The sequence below is a fragment of the Camelus dromedarius genome, chromosome 4 (genome assembly GCF_036321535.1).
Source record: "Camelus dromedarius isolate mCamDro1 chromosome 4, mCamDro1.pat, whole genome shotgun sequence".
NCBI classification, from domain to species: domain Eukaryota; kingdom Metazoa; phylum Chordata; class Mammalia; order Artiodactyla; family Camelidae; genus Camelus; species Camelus dromedarius.
The window spans coordinates 98,314,910-98,336,495 of NC_087439.1; the positions used below are offsets into that span (position 1 = coordinate 98,314,910).

Consider the following 21,586-nt stretch of genomic DNA (forward strand, 5'->3'; position numbering starts at 1 on the left):
GGATCCTGGCGTGAAGATACAGCCACAGCCAGGCTACAGCCACTGCAGCCGATAGGTAGATAAACCATTGTGATCCTGAGTCCACTGAGACTTAAGGCACCTTAGTTACTGCTCTACAGCCTAGTGATAGTTTACTGATACAAAGACTAGTAGATAATACTGCCTTTATCTGATCAATCTGTCTTGTTTTAAAATGTCCATCTCCTTGCCTTCAGAAGGATGAAGGGATTACAGAGGAGAACCCCCCCTGGGGTTGGGCAAATGCGAGTACAGCCCTGAACTGTTAGAGAAGGCAGATAGCTAGATATGAGCAGAGAAAGGGGGACACAGGCCAGATGGCAGGAACTGGGCAAAAAAGAAGGGGCATGGGCCAAATGCAGGGGACCATACATCATGTAAACAATGGGTGTCCTTGAGCAGACAGAAAAGCAGGAAGCTAGGGGCTGATAAGAGATCACACATTTAAGGGTGTCCTGGACAAAGAAAGGTGGGAAAGACAGTAATCTCCAGTGTCCGAAGGTAACATTTTGCTCATTATTCCCTCATTTCAATAAAATTAGCCTTGCAGATTAGAAGTACCCATCATGCACCAATGCCATGACACTTCCGATCCAGACTAAATGAGGAAATAAAAATCCCTCCTCTACTTGGAAAGGTGGAGGTTGGGATGAAAATTAGGGAATACAACCCCAAACCCTTCCCTCCCCAGTGGGTATTCTGCCCATTCACTTTGGCACCCTGTGTAACCAACTTGCTGAAGAAGCTCAGGTCAGCTGCTCACCTGAGCCTGCCCGCTCTCCCCTTGAGAGTGTTATCCATCCCTTAATAAATCCTCACTTTACTTTCTCGACCTCCGCGTCTCATCTCTGAATTCTTTCGGCAAGGAGAAAAGGGCCTAATCACTGGCAACAGAACTGTGTCTAGGATGAGCTCACTGGGCAGACAGGGAGGAACACGGTGCAGTATGTCAGCTTGTGGCTGTGGAGCCCCCCTCTCACCCACAGAATGGGGGAACCTGGCTGCTGGGCCCTTGTGTGCTGGGGATCAGTGGGTGCCCCTTTGATGGCAGAAATTGCCAAACTAGCACAAGTACGGTGAAACTTATTACTCAGATACAACACAACAGGCACTTTTGCTTCTGCCTTTTCCAACACGTTAGGCCATTTTTATTAGGATGCCTTTGACGGCAAGTACCAGAATGAAAGCCTAACTTTGGCTTAAATCAAGATGTTTAATTATCTCACAGAACCAAAAGCCCAGAGTTAGGAAGCCGAGAACTGCTTTTGCTGCTCAGTGATGTCAGATGTTGGGTCAACAACTTAGCATTCTCTTGGCTTGTCCCTCATGGTCAAGGTGACTGCAGCATCTGTGCATGTGCTCCTGATCGCACGTGGGCATAGGAGCTCCCTTGCATCTGGACATAAATTCAAAGAAACATTAAGTACTGAGGTTATTTCTTTGGTTATTTATTTTTTTTCTATCATGTTAAGCAAAGATAATAAAGCCTGATGAAATCTAGGTTTGATGGAAGTAGAAACATAGCTCAGTGGAGTGTCAGGCAAACTTCCCTTTGGGCAATGCATTTTGAAGCATCAGCCCTTAGAACATGCCCTTTGAGCCAGCAATAACATTTCTAAGAATTTATCTTAAAATACAAATAAGACAGTATGATAGAGTGAAGATGACCACAACCTGTCTACTCCTCACATTGAGAGGTGGAGGTTGGTCTAATTTTCCCTCCCCTCAGTCTGGGTTGGCTCCAGTGATTTGCTTGAGCAATAGAATGTGGTGAGGCCACGTAGGGACAACCAAGGTGAGGTCACAAGAGTATCACATAGAACATAAGAATCACCCAACTGAGCCTTGCTGGAATGCCTGACTCATACAAATTGTGAGCTATAATAAAATGTTTCTTCTATACCACTGCATTTTCAGGTAGTTTATTATGCAGCAATAAACAACTAGAACAGACAGATGTGTACAGGTGTATGAGCAAATGTCCAGCAGAGCATTATTTATGGTAACGAAAAGCTGGAAACAAATCAAAATGTTGTTCATCTATAAGGAGTTGTTTTTTTAATTTCTTCATTGCTTTTTAAAATTTAAGTACAGTTATACTGTGACAATTTCTGAGGTACAGCACAATGTCCCAGTCATGCATCTACATACATATATTTGTTTTCATAAGGAGTTTGTTAAAGAATTGTACACCAACACAATGTAATATATCTAGTAAACAGGATGACATAAAATTGAGTAAAATGTGGCCAGAATTCATGAAGAGTATTAAGTTAAAAATGTAAATAGTAGAAAAGTGGATAGTGTGACTCACCAATTAAGAAAAGCAACAGTTCAGTTTAACAAATGGGCAAAAGAGCTGAACAGACACCTCACCAAAAAGATACACAGATGGCAAAAATGCAGGTGAAAGGTGCTCAATGTCACATGTCATCAGGGAACTGGAATGAAATGAGATACTGCTACACATCTATTAGCATGGCCAAAATCCAAAACACTCAGAACGCTAAATGCTGGCCAGGATATGGAGTGAAAGGCACTCACTGCTGGTGGGAATGCAAAATGGTACAGCTCATTCTGGAAGACAGTTTGGCAGTTTCTAACAAACTAAACCATCTTACCGTATGGTCCAGGAATCACAGTTCTCGGTATTTACCCAAAGGAATCAAAAACTATGTCCACACAAAAACCTGTACATGAATGATTATAGCAGCTTCATTCATAATTGAGAAAACTTGGAAGCAATCAAGACGTCTTCAATAGGTGAATGACTAGCTAAACTGTGGTGCCTAGAGACAAATGTTCCTCAGCATTAAGAATTGATGGGAGGAGGGTATAGCTCAGTGGTAGAGCACATGCTTGGCATGCACAGGGTCCTGGTTTCAATCCCCAGTACTTCCTCTAAGAATAAATGAATAAATAAACCTAAATGCCTTCCCCCCACCAAAAAGGAGGAGAAATGAGCTATCCAGCCATGAAAAGGAATGGAGGAAACTTAAAATGTGTATGACTGAGAGAAACCACCTGGAAGGGCTACTGCATGATTCCAACCATATGACAGTCTGGAAAGGCAGAAATAAAACAGTGGAAAGATGAGTGTGTTCCGGGGTGGTGTTGAGGGGCAGGGAGAGGGAGGAACAACTGCAGTACAGGGGATTTTTAGGGCAGAGGAACTATTCTGTGTGATACTGTAATGGTGGCTACTTAACATAATTGTACAGCACAGAATGAATCCTAACGTAAACTATGGGTTTTACTTAATGATGTGTCAATATTGTTTTATCACTTGTAATAAATGTACCTCAGCAATGGAAAATGCTTTGAGGGAAACTGTGTGTGTGTGTAGCTCTGTATTTCCTTTTCAATTTTTCTGAAAACTAAAAACTGCTCTAAAATATAAAGTCTATTAATAAAAATATTTTCTCCTTAAAACGATGAAAAGGTGGGTTATATGCAAGCATGTAAGCGAGCGTGCGTGTGTGCATTTTCACATCAGGCATTGAATGGGACCAGAAGGGCTGCATTGAAGCTAACATTTGGCTTGAAGGGTGAGCAAGATAATCACAGTCCTGTACCTTCGAGAGGTTATGAACCTGTAAGTTTCTGTACAGTTTGAGTTTTCACAATGAAGGTAAAATTGGCAGAAAAATGAACGTGCTTCCACTTTTAAATATCCGTCTGGGGCTTCGGGAAGAGTCCCGGAAGGGCAATCTTTACAGTCGCATTTTCAGTGATGAAACGACCGCCCCCCCACCGGCGCCCAGACGCAAAGGGTGGGGGCCAGCGGAGCTTCGGCCGCTCCCCGCGGCCCGCGACCGCTTGCGTTCCCAGCTGCCAGGCACCTGCTCCACCCCACTCCCGACTGACGCCGCGCGGCCCGGACCGGAAGCCAGGGGGCGAGCCCAGACGGCGCCCCGCCCCGGCCGACGCCCAATCAGCGCGCGGGGCTCATTAATAGTGACCAGGCCGGCCCCGCCTCCGCCTCTCGCAGTGCCGCCGCCCGCGCAGACCCAGAGCGCGGCCGCGGACGAAGATGGCGACCGCCATGTACTTGGAGCACTACCTGGACAGTAAGCGTCCCCCGCGCCCTCCTGGCCCGCCGTCCGCGCCGGGCCGCCCCCGCCGCGGCCCCCCGCGCGCCAGGGTCCGCACGCGAACCCCGGGGCTCGTGGGGGCGGCGGGGGCGGTGCGGCGGCGGCGGGGGCGGCGGGGTCGCGCGCGGGGCGGGCGGGGCCACGAGGGAGGGGCGCGCAGGGGGCGCGGCGCGGGGTCCCGCCGTCACGGCCGCGCCAATTCTAGGTGCGTCACGGCGGGGCGGGGCCTGCGGGCGCGGGGCGGGGCCAGAGCGCCCGGCCCCACCCTTCCAGGTTTGGAGTCGCCCACTTCTCCACAGGCCCCGCCCACTCCCCAATGGGCCCGCCCCTCGTCGCCTAGCCCCGCCTACCCCATCGGCTGCCCCCGCCTTTCTCGTCTCGGCCCCCGCCCTCCCTGGCCAGGCCCCGCCCCGCCGAGGCCCCGCTCCGCCCCTTCCCGGGCCAGGTTCCCGACCAGGTCCAACCGCGCGGGCCTGCAAGGGTCGTTGAGTCCCTGGGCCCCCGAACTCTGGGCCGAGTTTCGGTGTCCCGGGCCTGGGGGTCCTGGCTTCTGTTCCTGCTTGTGTTGTGACCTGGGACTCGCTTCCGAGTGTCAGTTTGTGCATCTACAAGGCATGCTGGCGCGGAGGGTCTCTTAGGGCACCTGTCTGTTCAGGGGACATGGGGCTGGTACCTACAGGGCCGGGTAGGGTGTTCGAGGCCATGGTCCTCACAATGGGCTGATATCCTGAGGCTTAGCACAGCTTGAACCCTCTGGAGGGCCCCTGAGCAGGTGGTCATTTCCCACATTTCAGAGGGGAAGATGCTGCCTGCAGAGGCTAAGTAGCTTGTCAAGGTCACACGCAGGAGAGTTGAGATCCCCCGTTTGAAACCCCCAGGTCTGACCATCTGACTCTGGGTGAGGGCTGGTGGCGGTTGGGCCAGGTGGCTCTGGAGCCATGCTGCATTGGGGACATTCACTGTCACTCCGGCCTGGGTGCCCAGTACCCCCACCTGAAGTTGCTGAGAGTAGGGCGTGAACCCGGCTCTGGGGAAGACTCAGCCCTCACCAAGGGGCTGCCCAGTTCTGGCCATTTTTCCGCTCTCCTGGCCCATCCTGAGCACGGGGTCCTGGGCAGGAGACCACAGTGAGGGGAGGGTCTTCCCTGCCGATGTCACTAGGGAGGCCTGCGCCCAGGTGTCTGCAGGGGAGTTCTGCCGCTTGCCCTTCTCTGTCCTGGTGCCCGCTCTGGGCCCCCTGAGGACCGCGAGTTTGGTCTTGTGTGGGCCCCTGCTCACTCCTTGAGCACCTGATGTGTGCTAGGAGTTCAGACATAACCCCCGTTATCCTGGAACTTGACTATCAAATGGGGCAGACAGACTTTGAAAAAGTTCACAGACGTTTAAAGGCCACCAAGGAGCCTGGCAGATCTTGATTCTGCAGAGGTGACACCATTCTGAGAGCCTGGGGGGACAGTGGGGAGACCATGGGCAGGGTGCCGTGAGCTTAGAGGCTGCGAGAGAGTTGGCCGCACTCTGGGTGGGCAGGGAAGCACTGGGGTTTTAGGCAGCTGCTTGTGAGATTAGATTTAGTGCCAAAGGGATCAACTGTGGAGGAGGGGGGCAAGACTGGATGCAAGAGCCCAGGCAGGGGCCTGACCTGGTGCTTCAGGTAGATGAGGGTGTTCCCCTGGACGAGGAGCCTGGCAGTGCAGACAAGAAAGCAACGTGGGGTGGGGTCCTCGACCTGTGCTGTCCAGCACAGTCTGTTTAATTTCTTTTTTTTAGTTCTTTTCTTTCTTTAGATATTTTGCCATTTGTAGCCCTTCATTCACTTTTTTTTTTTCACTTCAAAAACCAGAATTTTATAACTGGCATAAACATTTCAATTGCATCAAAAACAACAGAATACTTACAAATAAACTTAACCAAGGAGGGTACCTATACTCTGAAAACTAAAAAACATTGATGAAGGAAATTGAAAATGATATGGAAAGATACCTCGTGCTCTTGGATTGGAAGAATCAGCATTATCAAAACGGCTGTACTACCCAAAGCAATCTACAGATGCATTGGAACAATGCAACAATGTTTTGGAACAAACAATTCCAAAATTTATAAGGAACCATAAGACACCCCAAATTGCCAAAGTAATCTTTTATAAGTCTTCCCCACACTTTCTTCTTTTTGTTCTCTTTTCTTATGGTTTGGTGACTAGAGAAGTTCCTTTAACATTTGCTGTAAAGCTGGTTTGGTGGTGCTTAATGCTTTTAGCTGTTGTTTATCTGTGAAGCTTTTGATTTCTCCATCAAATCTGAATGAGAGCCTTGCTGGATAGAGTAGTCTTGGTTGTAGGTTTCCCCCTTTCATGACTCTAAATATATCGTGTCACTTCCTTCTGGCCTGTAGGGCATCTGCTGAAAAATCAGCTGAAAACCTTATGGGAGTTCCTTTGTATGTTATTTGTTGCTTTTCTTTTGCTGATTTTAATATTTTCTCATCCTTAATTTTTGTCAATTTGATGAATGTGTGCCTTGGTGTGTCCCTCTTTGGGTTGATCCTTTGTGGAACTCTCTGAGCTTCCTGGACTTGGGTGACTGTTTCCTCTCCCAAGTTGGGGAAGTTTTCGGTTATTATCTCTCCAAAAATTTTCTAAGGTCCCTTCTCTCTCTCTTTTTCTGGGACCCCTATAATGCAAATATTAATGTGCTTCATGTTGTCCCAGAGTGCTCTCTGTTTTTGTCCCCCAGAGTTCTCTTAAACTATCCTCATTTCTTTTCATTCTTTTTTCTTTTTTCTGTTCTGCAGTAGTGATTTCCACTAATCTGTTTTCTAGCTCACTGATCCGTTCTGCCTCATTTTGTCTGTTCTTGGTTCTTTCTAGTGTGTTATTCATTTCAGTGATTTTATTTTTCAACTCTGTTTGGGTTTTCTTTATATTTTCCAACTCTTTGCTAAAACTTCACTCTGTGGACCTATGCTCCTCTTGAGTTCTCTGAACTTCTTCGCCATCATTATGCAACTCTTTCTTGGATAAATTGCCTGTCTCCTCATCACTTATTTCTTCTGGGATTTTATCTTGTGCCTTGGCCTGGGACATATTCCTCTGCTGCCTCATGTTGTCTATCTATTTGTATTTTTAGGTAGGTGAGTTACATTTCTTGACCTTGGAGAAGTGGCCCTCAGTGGGAGACGTCCTCTGTGTCCCAGTAGTACACTCCTCTCTTGTCACCCTAGGGCCAGGGTCCAACTGGTCCCAGTGGAGAGTCTGGGCTGTGTTTGTGGATTCCTTCCAGAGGCTTTGGGATTGTTGGTTTCTTATTTCTGGTATCTGCCCCTGGTGGATGAGGCTGGACTAGAGGCTTATGCAGGTTTCCTGGCAGGAGGAGCTGGTGCCTGCCCACTGCTGGGTGAAGCTTGGTCCTGAACCTCTGGTGGATAGGGCCATGCCTAGGGGTGTGCCTAGGTTTGTGGCTCAGGAGGTCTGCTGATGGGTGGGGCTGTGTTCCCACCCAGTATGTTGTTTGGCCTGAGGCTTCCCTATGGGTTGTTGCATGGGCCTAGTTCTTGGTGCTAGTGATCCAAGCAAGATGTCAGCCTCCAGGAAAGCTCATGTAGATGAACACTCTGGAATGTCTGCCACCAGCTTTTATGTCCCCTGGGTGAGCTGCAGCTGTCCCCTATGTCCCAGGAGACCCTCCGAAACCAGCAGGCAGGCCTGGCCCAGGTTCCTGTGAAATCATGCCTCTGCCCTTGGGCCTGGCGCGTGCGAGATTCTGCGTACACTTCCCAAGAGAGTAAAGTCTCTGTTTCCCTGGTCCCGTGGGGCTCCTGGAGTTAATCCCTGCTGGCCTTCAAAACCAGATGTCCTGGGGTCTCCTCCTCCTCCCAACACTGGAACCCTGGGCTGAGGAGCCTGGTGTGGGGCTCAGAACTCTCACTCCTGTGGGAGGGCCTTTGTGACTTAATTATTCTTCAGCTTGTGGGTCCCCCACCCAGGGGGTATGGGGCCCAGTTATATCACAGTCATGCCCCTCCTATCTTCCTGCTGTGGTTCCCTCTTTGTGTTTCCAGTTGAAGAAGATCTTTTTTGCTAGGCTCCAGTCCTTTTTCTCGATTGTTGTTCAGCATTCAGTTGTGGTTTCGTTGTAGTCGTGAGGAGAGGCGAGCTCCTGGTTCTACCGCTCCACCAGCTTGACTGGAAATCAGCAGCACAGTTTGTTTAATTTTAAATAAACTTGAATAAAGTTAGAAGTCTGGTTCCTCGGTGGTATCAAGCCCCGTTTCAGGGCTCAGTGGCCCCGTGTGGCCAGTGCCCGCCCACCGTGTCAGGCGGCTCCGAGAGAGCGTTTCTGTCCTGGTGTCCAGCTCTCCAGCGCAGCCCTGGTCGGCTCCCCCCAATGCCCCGGAGTTCAGAGTAAAGTAGGGGCAGAGCAAGGAGGGCTTCAGGGTTTTGGACGTGTGGGCTGCGGTGGGCTGTCTGCAGGTGAGGGAGTGGCTCGGGGTCTAAGTGGAAGAGTCATTCAGGCATCGCCCCGTGTCCGCTGGCAGCTGGTGTCAGGCGGGGTCCACCTCCAGCTTCTGCAGCTTCTCACAGCCTGTGCAGTGTGTCAGCCTCTTACCAGCGTTTGCTTGGAGTCTGGACGCGTCCCTGAAAGCAGATGCCTTAATTCTCCTGTCTAGACCCTAACAGAAAGAGGAGACAGAGTGGACCCATCACTTGTAGATGAGGTACCAAGTGTGGAAGGCAGGTTTTTGTCCTGCTGTTAAGACTGCACGTCTCTGTTTCAGGTATCGAGAACCTTCCCTGTGAACTTCAGAGGAACTTCCAGCTGATGCGAGAGCTGGACCAGCGGACCGAAGGTGGGTTCCCACTGTAACGTGCAGCCGGAGCTGGGCCTCGAGGCAGTGGCCCAGGCTTCCGAGGGCCTGGCGGGCCACAGTGGGGCTGCAGGCATTGGGTGGAATCTTAGAGTGCTGATTCTTTAAAATCAGACTTTGTCCCCTGCATTCTCACACACCTTCAGTCACGTCGTCGTCAGCACCATCTCCTCCTCGCAGTCAGTGTATTCATCTACCTTTTCTTCCCTCTGAAAGATTTTCTGTTTTCAAACTATGTGTACACAGTTTAAGCAGGACTTCTTGGTCTCTTAGTGCTCAGCTCCCCATTTCTAAGCATCATGTTTTGCTGCTATTTCTTCTCTTTCTTTTTGGTTTTAGACTTTATCTATTCGGTTATTATGGAGAAGGAAGATTTCTCTCCAGCCACGCCCTGCTCAGCCCACCTCCTCCTCCCTGTCCCTGGGTGTAGTCGGAGAGACTTTGAACGGTGGTGGCCCCATGATGGTGTCTCCTTCGGGGCCGCTGTGTCTGTGGTTTACAACTGAGCCTCACCATGTGCTATGCTTACGTGACCTTTCTGGAGTAACTTTTTCTCAAAGTTCCTAATTGCTTTGCTTGTTGGTTTTGTTTTCGGCATTTTCAGTGTGTCTTCTGCACCAGCTTACCTGGCAGTTCTGTGTCTGCTCTCCACGGAGATCCTTTCCTGGAGCCTCTCTTGGGGGCCCCGTCTGGACTGACTCTTTCTGGGCCTGCCACACAGGCCTCACCCTGGCTTTTCCTGGGTGCTCCCTTCCGTCCTCTTTGCTGTGGAACCCTGCTTCCTAGGTTGTAACTACCCTGTATCTTGATTTGCACCTTTGTTTCAGAGGAGCCTTTTCTCCGGTAGCTTCCTGAAAAGGGGGTACACGGGAAGGTAAATGTCTTACAATGTTGCGTGTCTGACAAAGCAGTGGTGAGTAGTTTGGCTGGGTGTAGCAGGCCTGGTGGAGTCATTTCCCCTAGAACGCGGCAGGCGTGGCTGTGCTGGCTCCTGGCTTCTGTGTTTCTGTTGAGAAGCCTGATGCTGTTGGGCTCCTTGCCCTTTGTCCGCGTGGTCTTTTTTCCCTTTCCTGTTTGAAGCTTGTAGGCTTTTCTCTTGATCCCTGAGGTTCTGTGTTTTGTGGTGGCTCCGTGGGTGTGGGTGATTTTATGTTCGCTGTGCTGGGCACGTGTTTTGCAAGGTTGGAACAGCTGTGGTTTTTCACTGAGGTACAGCCTCCTGAGTGGCCAATGCAGAGACTTCTTTTATGGTGCAACAGAGCATTTACATTTAGAAATAAGCATAAATGTTTATAGGTCACTTAACAAATAACGCCTGGGGAAGTTCTCCCCACATGAGAAACAAGCCTCTGGCGCTGGGGGCCTGTGTGTGACTCTCCTGAGTAGCCCCTCCCCCAGGCCTGCCCCCGAGTGTCCACTTGCAGCAGGGTTTCCACGCTAACGTCAGTGGAATCACGTAGTGCGTTTTTTGCGTGTCTTCTTTCCTCCTCCAGGGCCCCTTTGGTGGGAGTAGTCCATCTTGTGTCTTTTTGTTGCTGGGTAGCGTTCTGTTGTGTGAACGGACCACAGTTTATCTGTTTCACTGTGGACTGGACATTTAGGTTGTTCCCCAATTTCTGTAGTTACAAGCGTTTCCCTGCAGGTCCTGGCTCTCGGTCTTTAGGGTACGTGCCTGAGAGTGGGGCGCCACGTCCCAGGTAAGGTGAGCTCAGGATTTAATATTGAAACAAGGACTCGGGAGAGCCCCAGAGGGCATGGTGAACCCTTGCTGGGACAGCAGCTGCACCTGGGGCTGCCCTGGGCAGGTGGCCCAGGTCGTGGTGTCTGCACAGTGTCCAGGAAGGCTGTGCCCCTGGCCCCGCTGGCAGCCCTTGGAGTCTGAGCCGATGCTGCTCTGCGGGAATCGGTGTTGTCAGTGTTATCAGTCTCCAGTCGGGTGAGTGGGTCCTGGGATCGCGCCAGGACTAGCTTGTCACTTGTTCCTCTGTCAGATAAGAAGGCGGAGATCGACCTCCTGGCTGCGGAGTACATCTCCACGGTGAAGACACTGTCCCCGGACCAGCGTGTGGAGCACCTGCAGAAGATCCAGAGCGCCTACAGCAAGTGCAAGGAGTACAGTGACGACAAGGTGCAGCTGGCCATGCAGACCTACGAGATGGTGAGCGGGGCTGGCGGGGCCGCCACTCCTCCCTTCCCCGTAGCCAGGGCAGAGCCGCTCAGGAGGGTGCATCGAGGTTGAGGAGAAAGGACCGACGGGAGGTGCCCTCCCCTGGGGACTTGCTGCAGCCTTGTTTCTCTGCCCTTTTTGCTTGTTTATTTCTTTCGGGAAACTGTTCATTTTTATATATTTTTAAACACTTGTTTTTGTCAGCCTCAGGTAAAGGCCTGGAGTTTGCCCCCCAGGTCAGCCTCACTCAGGGCCCACATGGTGGCACAAGGCTGCTGTCCCCGCGATACACACGAGGTCGTGTAGTGAAGCCCCCGCCCCAGTAAGACAGACAGTGATGTCTGAAACCCTGAACTGACTGTATCTGGCCAAGAGCACTCTAGAAGGAGAACCTAATGCCTCTGTTTGGGATTCGGTGCCCAGAGCACTAACCCTTTTGAGTAAGCAGCCTGTTTTCTAAGGAGTTAGGTTTGCTCAGTTGTGGCCAGGGTGGTCATGTTTCCTCTTGGCTGCGTGACGGAGCTGAAGATAGTGGTTTGTTTCCCAACGAGGGTGTCCTCGTCGCCTTGTCTTCGCCCCTCCCACTGGGCCACGAGCCGGCTGCTGCTGTTTCTCGGGACATCCTTGTCACGGTGGCTCCTCTGTTACGAGTCGTGGGGGTGACGTCAGCTCGCTGTCCCTCCTCCCAGCGCCGTCCTGGCTTCTGTTTAGGAACCTAGACGTTTTCTCAATCAGACTTCAGCGCCGAGTGCCATTACCTGCGTTGTGTCTCACAGCTGTGTCCTCATTACCCCCGGGGCTCTTCCTGGGTAGGGTTTGCTCTACCCCGTGCCCAGCGTGTGGGAGACAGAGACCCCTGCGGCCACTTCCAGTAGCGGAGCTTGATAATTCAAGACTGATCGAGGGCAGGACCTTGGCCTGTGCTCGGCTCCGGGAGCCTTTGTGACCCTGCCATCCGCTGTCCTGTCTGACACTGTGCATGTCCTTCCGTGCAGGTGGACAAACACATCCGGAGGTTGGACGCTGACCTGGCTCGATTTGAAGCTGACCTGAAGGACAAGATGGAGGGCAGCGACTTTGAGAGCTCCGGAGGCCGAGGGCTAAAAAGCAAGTCTGCTCACTTTCCCTCGCGCTGCTGCCATGAGCCCTGGGTTGTGGTGTGTCGGAGTGCGCTCGCGGCACCCCGCAGACGCCACATCTGGCTCAGTCGTGTTCAGTGGCTTCTGTGAACACTGTCGGATCTGTCTTGTTTCAGAAGGTCGGGGTCAGAAGGAGAAAAGAGGCTCCCGGGGGCGCGGCAGGAGGACCTCGGAGGAGGACACCCCAAAGAAGAAGAAGCACAAAGGAGGGTGAGAGGCGCGTTTCCTCTTTTTCTGCAGAGCACTTCTCAGCATTTTCTCAGGGTCCGTCGGCTCAGGACGAGGAGGCGCTTAACTCCCGCTTCCCCTGCACGGTGGCCGGCCCTCCCCGCGACTCCCGGCTCCCGGCGTCAGAGCTGCGGGCGCCGGGCGGACCGGCCTTCTGACTCCAGACCCTTCTCTCCGCCGGCTGCCCTGCCTCTTGATTGGCCCGGGCAGTGTGGCTCCAGCCAAGCTAAGCCGCTTTCTCGGAGTGAGTAGCTGGCTGCTGATGGTTTTACACACAAATACGTACTTTAGATCTATTCGTTATTAAATGTGGGATGCATTTATTAAACATACGTGTCACTGAACTCAAGCTTCAGAATATTTCCTTTAAAGCACCCCCCCTTGCTCCCACCAAGCCCCCAAGACACTGTAGCAGGGCCTCCTGGACGTGATGTTTAGACCACCGAGAAGATGCTGAAACACCAGATGGCTTCTGTGGAGGTGTCTCACAGTTCTGGGGAGAGAGGGCTCAGAAGAGTTAGTTCTTGACACAGTAAGGGGAAAGTTTTGGTTCTTAAACCTGGTGTTTAAACTTTCATCTTAAAAAAAGCCCCAAACCCCACCTTCACTTTGTAAAGCAGCACACGATGCAGATGACCGCACAAAACAAGCATGTGGTTCGAAGACTTAGCGTCAGAGGCACACCTGTAACTGGCGCCGGGTCAGGGACTGACCGCCCTGGGGCCCTCCCTGGGCCTATCAGAATCACCGCGTCCTCCTGGCCCCAGGCACACGCCCCAGATGGACGGGGTGTTTACTTCCACTCTTTCTTTGTGTCTTGTCCCCCCATGTGCATTCTTGGACAGTGAGTTGAGACCTGCTGGGTTTTTTAACCCTTTGAATTAACTTCAATAAAATGGTCTCAATTTAGGTATACAATTTGATGCTGTATCAACTTCTTTAAAGTTACGGAACTAGTCACCTTTCTATTTCTTCTTGGGTCAGTTCTGGTAATCTATATTTTTCAAGGAATTTGTTGTTTCCTGTAAGTTGTCAGATTTATTGGCATCATTTATTCGTGATGTTATGTTATTACCCTTCTGATGCGGAGTCTGCCCTGACGATCACTCTCAGACCCGATGTTGGTGCTTTACGTCTTCTCTCATTTGCCGTGGTCTTTTCGGAAAACTAGCTGTTGGCTCTCTTAATCTTTATTTTTTTCTATTGTTTGTTTTCCTTTCGTTCATATCTTTAGTAATTCTTTCCTGCTGCTTAATTGGATTCACTCTGCTTTCCTTTGTCTAGCTTTTTAAGGTGGAAATAGCTTAGGTTATTGATTTTCATACCTTCTTTTCTTATATAAATATTTAAAGCTACAGGTTTTCTTTTAATTACTATTTTAGCTCCATCCCACAGATTTTGATGTTGTGTTTTAATTTTTTTTCCACTCAAAATGTTTAAAATTTTCTTCTGTGGCTTTTCTTTGACCTGTAGCTTACGTAAGAAGTATGTTTCTCAGCTTCCAGATAGTTTGAGATTGCCCAGGTAGCTTCCTAATTTAATTCTGCTGTGATCAGAGAACATTCTATAACTGAAATCATCTGAGAGGGACTAAGATTCATGTATGGTGAACGGTCTGTCTTCTGACTGTTCCGCGTGGGCTTGGAAGGAGTGCGGGTAGGTGTCCGTTGGACAGCTGGTAGACGGTGCCGTCCAGGGTTTCCGTGTCCTACTGGTAGCCTGTCTCCTGGTTCTCTGAATGACTGCGAGGAAGGTTGGATTCCCCGTCTTAAGTCGTGGGTGTCGGTTTGTCCTCGCTGCTTGTCGGCCTGCTCCCTGTGTTTTGAAGCTCTGTTGTTTGGTGGTACATAACACGTTTAGGTTTTTTAAAAATAACTGGCCCCTTTATTGTGATTATCCGTTTAGTCCTCGAAACCTTCTTTGTCTTGAGGTCTGCTTTGTCTGACACGCCTGTAGCCATTCCAGGCGCTGTATGGTAAGTTTGCACGTGCTGTCTCTCCCCTGTTTCATTCTTCTGCTTTCACCACGTTGTGTTGTATTTAGACTGAGCTTCTTGAAGGCAGCACATAGTTGTCTTGCTTTTTTATCTAGTCTGACAATTTCTTGTCTTTTCATCGCAACGTTTGGACTGTTCAGATTTAACATGATTAGTGATGTGGTTGGGCTAAAATTACTGCCTTGTGTTAGCTGTCTCTCTCCCACCTGTTCTTTTCCTGTCTTCTTTTGGATTAATCACACATTTTTTCAGTATTCGGTTTTAAGGACTGTTCTGTTGTGTACACCTTGTTTTATTAACTTACCGCAGTGAACTTCAAATAATACTGCACTGCTCACGTTTGGTGTCAGAGCCTGCGTGTGTTCTTTGGTTTCCTGCCTCCTGTCCTGTGTACTGTTACCAAACTGCCACTTCCACATCTGGTGTAAGCCTCCCAGTATGCTGTTACACTTTCAGTCTGAACCGCGGATTGTTTTAAACAGATTTTAAATACGAGAAGTGTTTTATCGTCGCTCCATGTCTTGACATGTCCAGTGCCCTTCACTTTACATGGATGCAGATTTCCAGCGCGCGTCTTTTCTCTTCTGCCTGAAGAACTTTCTTTAACATTTTTTACAGTTTGGGCCTGCTGGTGGTGATGAATTTTCTGTTCTTGTTTCTCTGAAAATGTCTTTATTTTACCTCCATTTTTGAAGGATATTTTTGTTGGATGTAGAATGGTAGGTTGACTTTTTTTCTTTCATCACTACAGATGTCCTTTTTTGGCCCATGTTGCATTGATACTGATGAGAAATTCGTGAGAATTGTTATCTTTGTCATTCTGTATGTAAGTGGCTTTATTTTTGCTGCTTCTAAGATTTCCATTGAGTAACAATTTTTCACAACTTAATTATGATGAGTCCTGCTGTAAGTTTTCTGTGTATTCTGGTTGGAGCTCATTGAGCTTCTGGGAACTGTTAGTTTATAGTTTCCGTCAAATTTGGGAAGTTTTCAGTTTTTCAGTTTTTTTTCCTGGTCTCCTTTCTCCTTAATGGGATGCCAGGCGCCGAGGCTCTGCTTATTTTCTGGCCACACGTTTTCTTTCTGTGCTTCAGTTTGGGTAGTATCTATTGTTTTATCTTCATGTATTTCTTGGTGTTTAATTTAATCTTAATCTCCTTTAGAGACTCTTTTATTTAACAGATTCTCTTTTCAAGGTCTATTTCTTTTTTTATACCTGCCATTTCTCATTCGTATTTTCCTCTATATCTTTGAATATATCTATTTAAAATAGCTTTTTGGGGGAAGTTTTTAAAAATTATTTATTTTCTGGGGCGAGGTAATTAGGTTTATTTATTTATATTTTGATGGAGGGACTGGGGACTGAACCCAGGCCCTCGTGCAGGCCAAGCATGTGCTTTGCCACTGAGCTACACCCTTCTGACCTGATTTTGATTCCTTTTTGAAAATTTCCCATGTTCGCATCCATCGTATTTACATTTTCTTTATAACAGGTACTCATAGCCCTTGTCTGCTGGCTTTACCCTCTGGGTCTCCTGTGCACCTGCTGTCAGCCAGCTTTTCTCTTGATTTTCACTCCCATTTTCCCGCTTTTCTCCCGTCACGTGGCTTTCTCATTGTCTGGCCTCAGAGGGGCCCAGGAGCAGCATCTTTGCTCTTCCTTAGAGAGAGTTTCCCTGTCCTTGTTCCCGGCAAGCTGCGCGGGTGGGAGCTGGGAGTCGGCGGTGAGGGGAAGCCATCCCCAGCTCTTGGTGGAGGACCCAGCACGTGTGTTTTGCTACCTGAATGGCTGTCCATGGGTGATGCTCAGCTTTCCTTTCTGCCCCGTTGCCAGGGCTGGAGGGGAGGGCTGGGTGGAGGGGTCTCGCTGCCCTTCTGTCACCCTGCAGGCCTGCGCCACCCCGGCCTCAGTAAGTGGAATGTGGTGTCCCGGCCACCAGGTGTGAAGGTCCCCGGTGGGCAGCCACCCCTCTGCTGAGCTCAGGGGACAGGTGCCCTGCCCCCTCAGCCCTCAGGCAGCCGGCTCCTGTCACGCCACAGCTTTCTCAGGTCTTTAGAATCTGGTTTTAGCGACATGTGGGGTTTGGTTCCACCTGGTAGTGGCAGGAGGTTTCCACATCTCCCTGCCCCTTCCTGTACGGCCAGCCGTCTCTGGGGAAGGGCAGCTGTTCTCACCCCGGGGACCCTCAGAGGGACCGGGGCCCGGTGGGGAGGGTGGCCGGGAGTGGCATGTGCATGGCCTCGGGTGTCTGTGGCTGAGGCCACATCAGCACCTGCCTGGCGGGCTGCTCTATGGCCAGGTGGGACCTGCGTGTGGACGCGGGGGCAGTTCCTCCATAGCTCCTGGCGTCCCTGAACTCGGGTGAGCGGGCCCCCTCTGCCAGGGGCCATGTGATGAGGGTCCTGGGAAGCCCAGGGTGGGGCTCGGGCGTGGGAGGGGCTCCTTGGCACTGACTGGTGAAGGGTGCCCACCTCATCCAGGGGAATTGGCTCAGTGGACACCACTGGTGTCCTGTAGGGCCAGAGCAAGGGGGCAGCAGTGCTGACTGCGGGGTCGCCCTGGGCTGCCCAAGGGACGGACTCCCCAAACAGGGAAGGCCCTTGTGGGCCTGGCCTCCCTGTGACCCCCTGATTGCTTCCCTCCAGGGGTAGCAGTGGGCCCACCACCCTCCCAACCTGCAGGCCCCTCCAAGCAAGACTGCAGGATCCCCAGGCCCCCTTGCTGGTGAGGGGCCCTTTCCAGGCCATCCCCTCCACCCCTCCAGCCTCTCCTGCTGCCACTGCATCCGGCTAGGGTCTGAACCCCGGTGACCAGGGCGCAGGTCAGGCGGCAGCTCAAGGTGTGAAGTTTGGGCAAGCTTTGCAAACAGTGCACTGAGCCAGTAACACACAGTTGTGACAAAGAGGAGTGACAGAGGCAGAGAGAGACAGAGACAGAGACAGAGACAGAGATAGACAGACAGAGACAGAGAGACAGACAGACGGAGGGACAGACAGAGATGGAGAGACAAGAGACAGACAGAGACGGAGGGAGAGACTGAGAGACAGAGAGACAGCACACACGCTGTGAGCTGGTCTGGGGATGGTCCTGGGCAGACCTGCAGGCGGCAGAGGCACAGGATGTTTCCAGACGGTGGACAGGAGAGGGGTGAGCAGGGACTCCTGTGGGGCCAGATTTCCTTCGTTTCACCCTGGTCAGTAGGCTGAAGCTGCCTGGCCTGCCAGTGCGTCTTAGCTTCCCTTTGCCTCGGTCCTCCTGCAGCCTGCTGGATTTGTGTGGCAGACGTGTGTTTGAACATGTGCACGCATTCCGGGTGTTGAGGGTGACGGAGGGAGGATTTTCTTGTTTGGTGGGGATGTGCTGTCTGCCTGCCAGGCTGCTGCTTGCCGGTTTTCATGTGAGAGAGTGAATCCCCCGAGTCCCCTCCCTTAACACAGGCGACACCCCTCCGTCTCCTGCCTGCTCGGCTGCAGGGCTGTGGGCAGCAGCTGGAGGGGGTCTGGGCAGCCCGAGGTTCCAGCTGGGCTGCTGGGCAGAGACCAGGGGGACTGCAGGGGTGCCGGGGCCACAGGCCTGTTTCCTGGGGCAGGTGGGGGCGCAGATGAAGGCAGCGTGCCATCAGAAGTGGCTCCCTGGGCAATGGGCAGCTGGTGGGTGGTGGTGGGCTCCTGAGATTAGAGCTCCGGGGAAGGTGTGGGGAGCCAGGCCTTCGTGGGTTTTGGGCTGAAGGTTCTGGTGGGGATACACTGGCTGTTCTTGTTGAGGGGGCAGGTACAGGGTGAGCTGCAAAGGCAGGGCCATTCAGACACCTGGACCAATTGGATGGGATCGGGGGGTTCTCAGATGTTGCCAGGTGTCCACTGTGGGTGGTGATAGTGGGGGCAGGGGGGCAGGGAGCAGGTCTGGTGCAGGCAGAGGGGCGGGATGGGCATGGGTCCTGCCCAGGTGTGGAGACAGGACCGGATGGTACATGTGAGTGCTTCCCCTTCACACCTCGCAGACGCCTTCCTGACATGTCTTTGCCTGGCTGTCAGGTGACCCTGCCCTCGTCTATCTGCAGGTCCGAGTTCAGCGACACCATCCTGTCCGTGCATCCCTCTGACGTGCTGGACATGCCCGTGGACCCGAACGAGCCCACCTACTGCCTGTGCCACCAGGTGTCCTATGGGGAGATGATTGGCTGTGACAACCCGGACGTGAGTGTCAGGCCGCCAGGCCGCGGGTAGTGTTGCACGGGGTGGGTGGGCGTCCATGGAGCGTGCAGCGTGCTGACGGCCCCCCCCTTCGCCTTGCAGTGTCCCATTGAGTGGTTTCACTTTGCCTGTGTGGACCTGACCACGAAGCCCAAGGGAAAATGGTCAGTATGGGTGCCAGCGGGGTGGGTCCTGCTTCCCGGGGGACCTCGCCTATCTCACCGGGGGTTGCCTCTTTAATGTTTGCATAACATGGTTGACCCTGGAACAACACGGTTTGACCTGTGCAAGTCCACTCGTGCGGGTCCTGTCTGGTGAACATGGTACTTACTCCATGATCCGCAGGGGTGAGTCTGTGGATGTGGAACATGGACACAGAGGACCCGTGGGTGTGGTGGACGGCTGACTGCGAGTCATACAGGGGGTGGTGCCCCAGCCCGCGTGGTTCAGGGTCGCTGTGCTTCCACGTGTGCTCCCTTGAACGAGGGCCGCTCCGACTTGAGGGAGGGAGAGGTTGTCTCACATACAAGTGAGGAGCGAGGGGTTCCTCCCCCGGGAGACTAGAGAGGGACAAAGAAGAGGAGCAGGGGTCTCACCCAGGAGTGGGGGGGGGTCTCACCCACGCACAGGTCCTGCGTGCGCTGCTGAAGGGCTTTCCATTTGTTTTCTCCGTCCTTGCAGTCATGTTCCATGCACAGTGGCTGCTCTCATGTAAATAAATACCTGGGTTTGTTTGCCCAAGCTAAAGTGACATCCTGGAAATGCTGCCCTCTGTGTTTCTGTGTGGAGCGCCCAGTTTCCCTGTCACGAGGCTCATGTCGGGGCAGAGGGATGTTAGAAACCCTGAGGGACAATCTGCGTTATCTGGGTTTTCAGTGGATGACAGGAGAGGCCAGGTGCTCGCCTGTTCTGGAGCCATGTGTGGTCTCAACCCCAAGGGTGCTCCCTCTGCACCAGGATGCCAGGGGCTTGCGGGGCGTGGCAGCTCAAGGGTTCCCCACGGCCGTGGGTGCAGGAACCCAGGGCAGGGTGCAGGTGGAGCTGGCAGCCCACGGGCAAGCTCAGACACCCCGAGAAGGGATGTGTGGGCTGGCTGGGCAGGAGGCAGGAGGCAGGGAGGGTGTCCTTGGACACGGCAAGTTAAGAGTTCTTTGCAGGGCTTCTGGGTGGAAGAGTCTGGCAGGCGTTGGAAAATGGTTTCTTTCTGGGACATGAGGGGCTGTGCAGGCGGGGCTCCTACCATGTGTGCTGAGGACAGGGCAGGTCATGCAGAGGGGAGCCAGCCTGGGGCGCCACCCCTGCCCCCACTCATGTTCATGGTGGTCCCTTCAGAGGCCACAGAGGGCAGGCTTTTCCCGAGGGTCTGAGCCCGTGCCTGGGGGCCTGCCTGTGGGCACTGCCAGGCAGCATCGCTCCCCCTGGGGCTGGCAGGGATGTGCTCATTCACTGGCCTGGGGCCTGGGCAGCTCCATCACATGTTGCCTCCTGCCCCATGCACTCGGGAGGGCAGAGGTGGAAAGCAGCAGGACGGCCCCTGTGTTCCTGGGGCTGCTGTGGCCCAGGAGTGACCAAGAGCAGCCCCTGCCTGTGTCTCAGACTCTGGAACCTGCTTGCCCAGGGTCACTGGGGAGCACTTGTTACCCTTGTTAATCGTGCTGACTCCAGGGCCCACTCAGCCGCTGCAGGGCTGGGCCGGAAGTCCGCACGCCAACCTGGTTAGGTGCCTGGCCACCCCCCACCATTACCTGGCCATCAGCACCTCCAGGGCACGGGCTGCACTGGCCCTGTCTCCTTTGATCAGGTAGCCATGTCATCGCGCAGGGGAGGCTGATGAACTTGGCCGAGAGGGATGCTTGTGAGCAACCCCATTTTGTTCATCGATTTGCGCCTTATCTACCACCTTCAGAACAGACGTGCCAGACAGAGCAACCGCACCAGAGACTTTCCCCAACGGGAGAGCCGCATTCCCTGTGTTTGTGGGCCTCTCTTCTGGTGTGGCTTCACCAGTGTCCAGCCATCCTGGGAGATGCCGGGGAAATGTCTGGTGGAGAGGACCCACCGCTATGCCTTTCTCGTCACAGGTTCTGCCCACGGTGCGTCCAGGAGAGGAGGAAGAAGAAGTAAGGGGGAGGCTGACATCCGGACCAGAAGAGCAAGTTAATATATTCCTTCATTCATGTTGCAATATTTTACCTTCGTTTTAAAACTACCTTATTTTGAATGATATTTAATAAGTCAGTGGCCAGTTGTAATTCCGGATATTTCCTGAAACAAACAAGAGTCCACCTGAGCCCTGTCTGCGCAGAGGAGCGATCTCATGGGACTTGCCACAGTGACTTCACTCTCGTAATTTTTTGTACAGACCCCCAGCACTGGGTATGACGGTGGCACCGGGCAGCCCTGGGCCTCATGTGGGCACGCAGGCCCGGGAACACTGCCATCATTTTGCAGCCGGAGCTGTGAGCCGCCCATCATCCGTCTTGAGTCTCCTGGGGCCACTCTGCAGCAGCTCTGGCGCCCCCGCACACACACCTGACCCTCGCCCAGGCGCGGGCGTGGGGGATCCAGAAGCTGTGACCCGCCTGGGCAGGGCCGGCCCTCCTGGGCGGGGGTCTCCACCTCGCTGTGCACTGCCTTTCTGTCTGGACTCCCAGTTCCCTCCGTGAGGGGCTGACTTTCTGGAGTAAACGGCTCTTTGTTGGCACACGGGCTGTCGGTTACTATGACCAGTGCCGATAGGAGACAGCCTCACAGACGACTGACGTTCCATTTCTCTGGGAATTCCTGACGTTTTACTGTGAAGATGAAGTTATCGTGATTGCATGGAGGTAGAAGATAGTGGTCTGTGTGTGAAGTGAGTCCAGGCCGCTTGGAGCCAATTTGAAACCTG

The 21,586-nt window shown here is 52.5% G+C and overlaps 1 protein-coding gene across 2 annotated transcripts; it reads left to right on the forward strand.

The window, feature by feature from the left end:
- Nucleotides 1–4,000: 4,000 nt before the first annotated feature.
- Nucleotides 4,001–20,934, forward strand: ING5 (inhibitor of growth family member 5). 2 transcript variants are annotated; one of them, XM_031452646.2, is made up of 8 exons: nucleotides 4,001–4,088; nucleotides 8,883–8,954; nucleotides 10,964–11,130; nucleotides 12,135–12,246; nucleotides 12,395–12,488; nucleotides 18,564–18,699; nucleotides 18,799–18,860; nucleotides 20,778–20,934. In XM_031452646.2, the coding sequence occupies exons 1-8, from the start codon at nucleotides 4,052–4,054 to the stop codon at nucleotides 20,818–20,820; spliced, it is 723 nt and encodes a 240-aa protein (XP_031308506.1). In that variant the 5' UTR covers nucleotides 4,001–4,051; the 3' UTR covers nucleotides 20,821–20,934. The 2 variants fall into 2 exon arrangements, with proteins under 2 accessions (XP_031308506.1, XP_031308507.1); XM_031452647.2 differs by having other exon boundaries at nucleotides 12,398–12,488.
- Nucleotides 20,935–21,586: the final 652 nt, after the last annotated feature.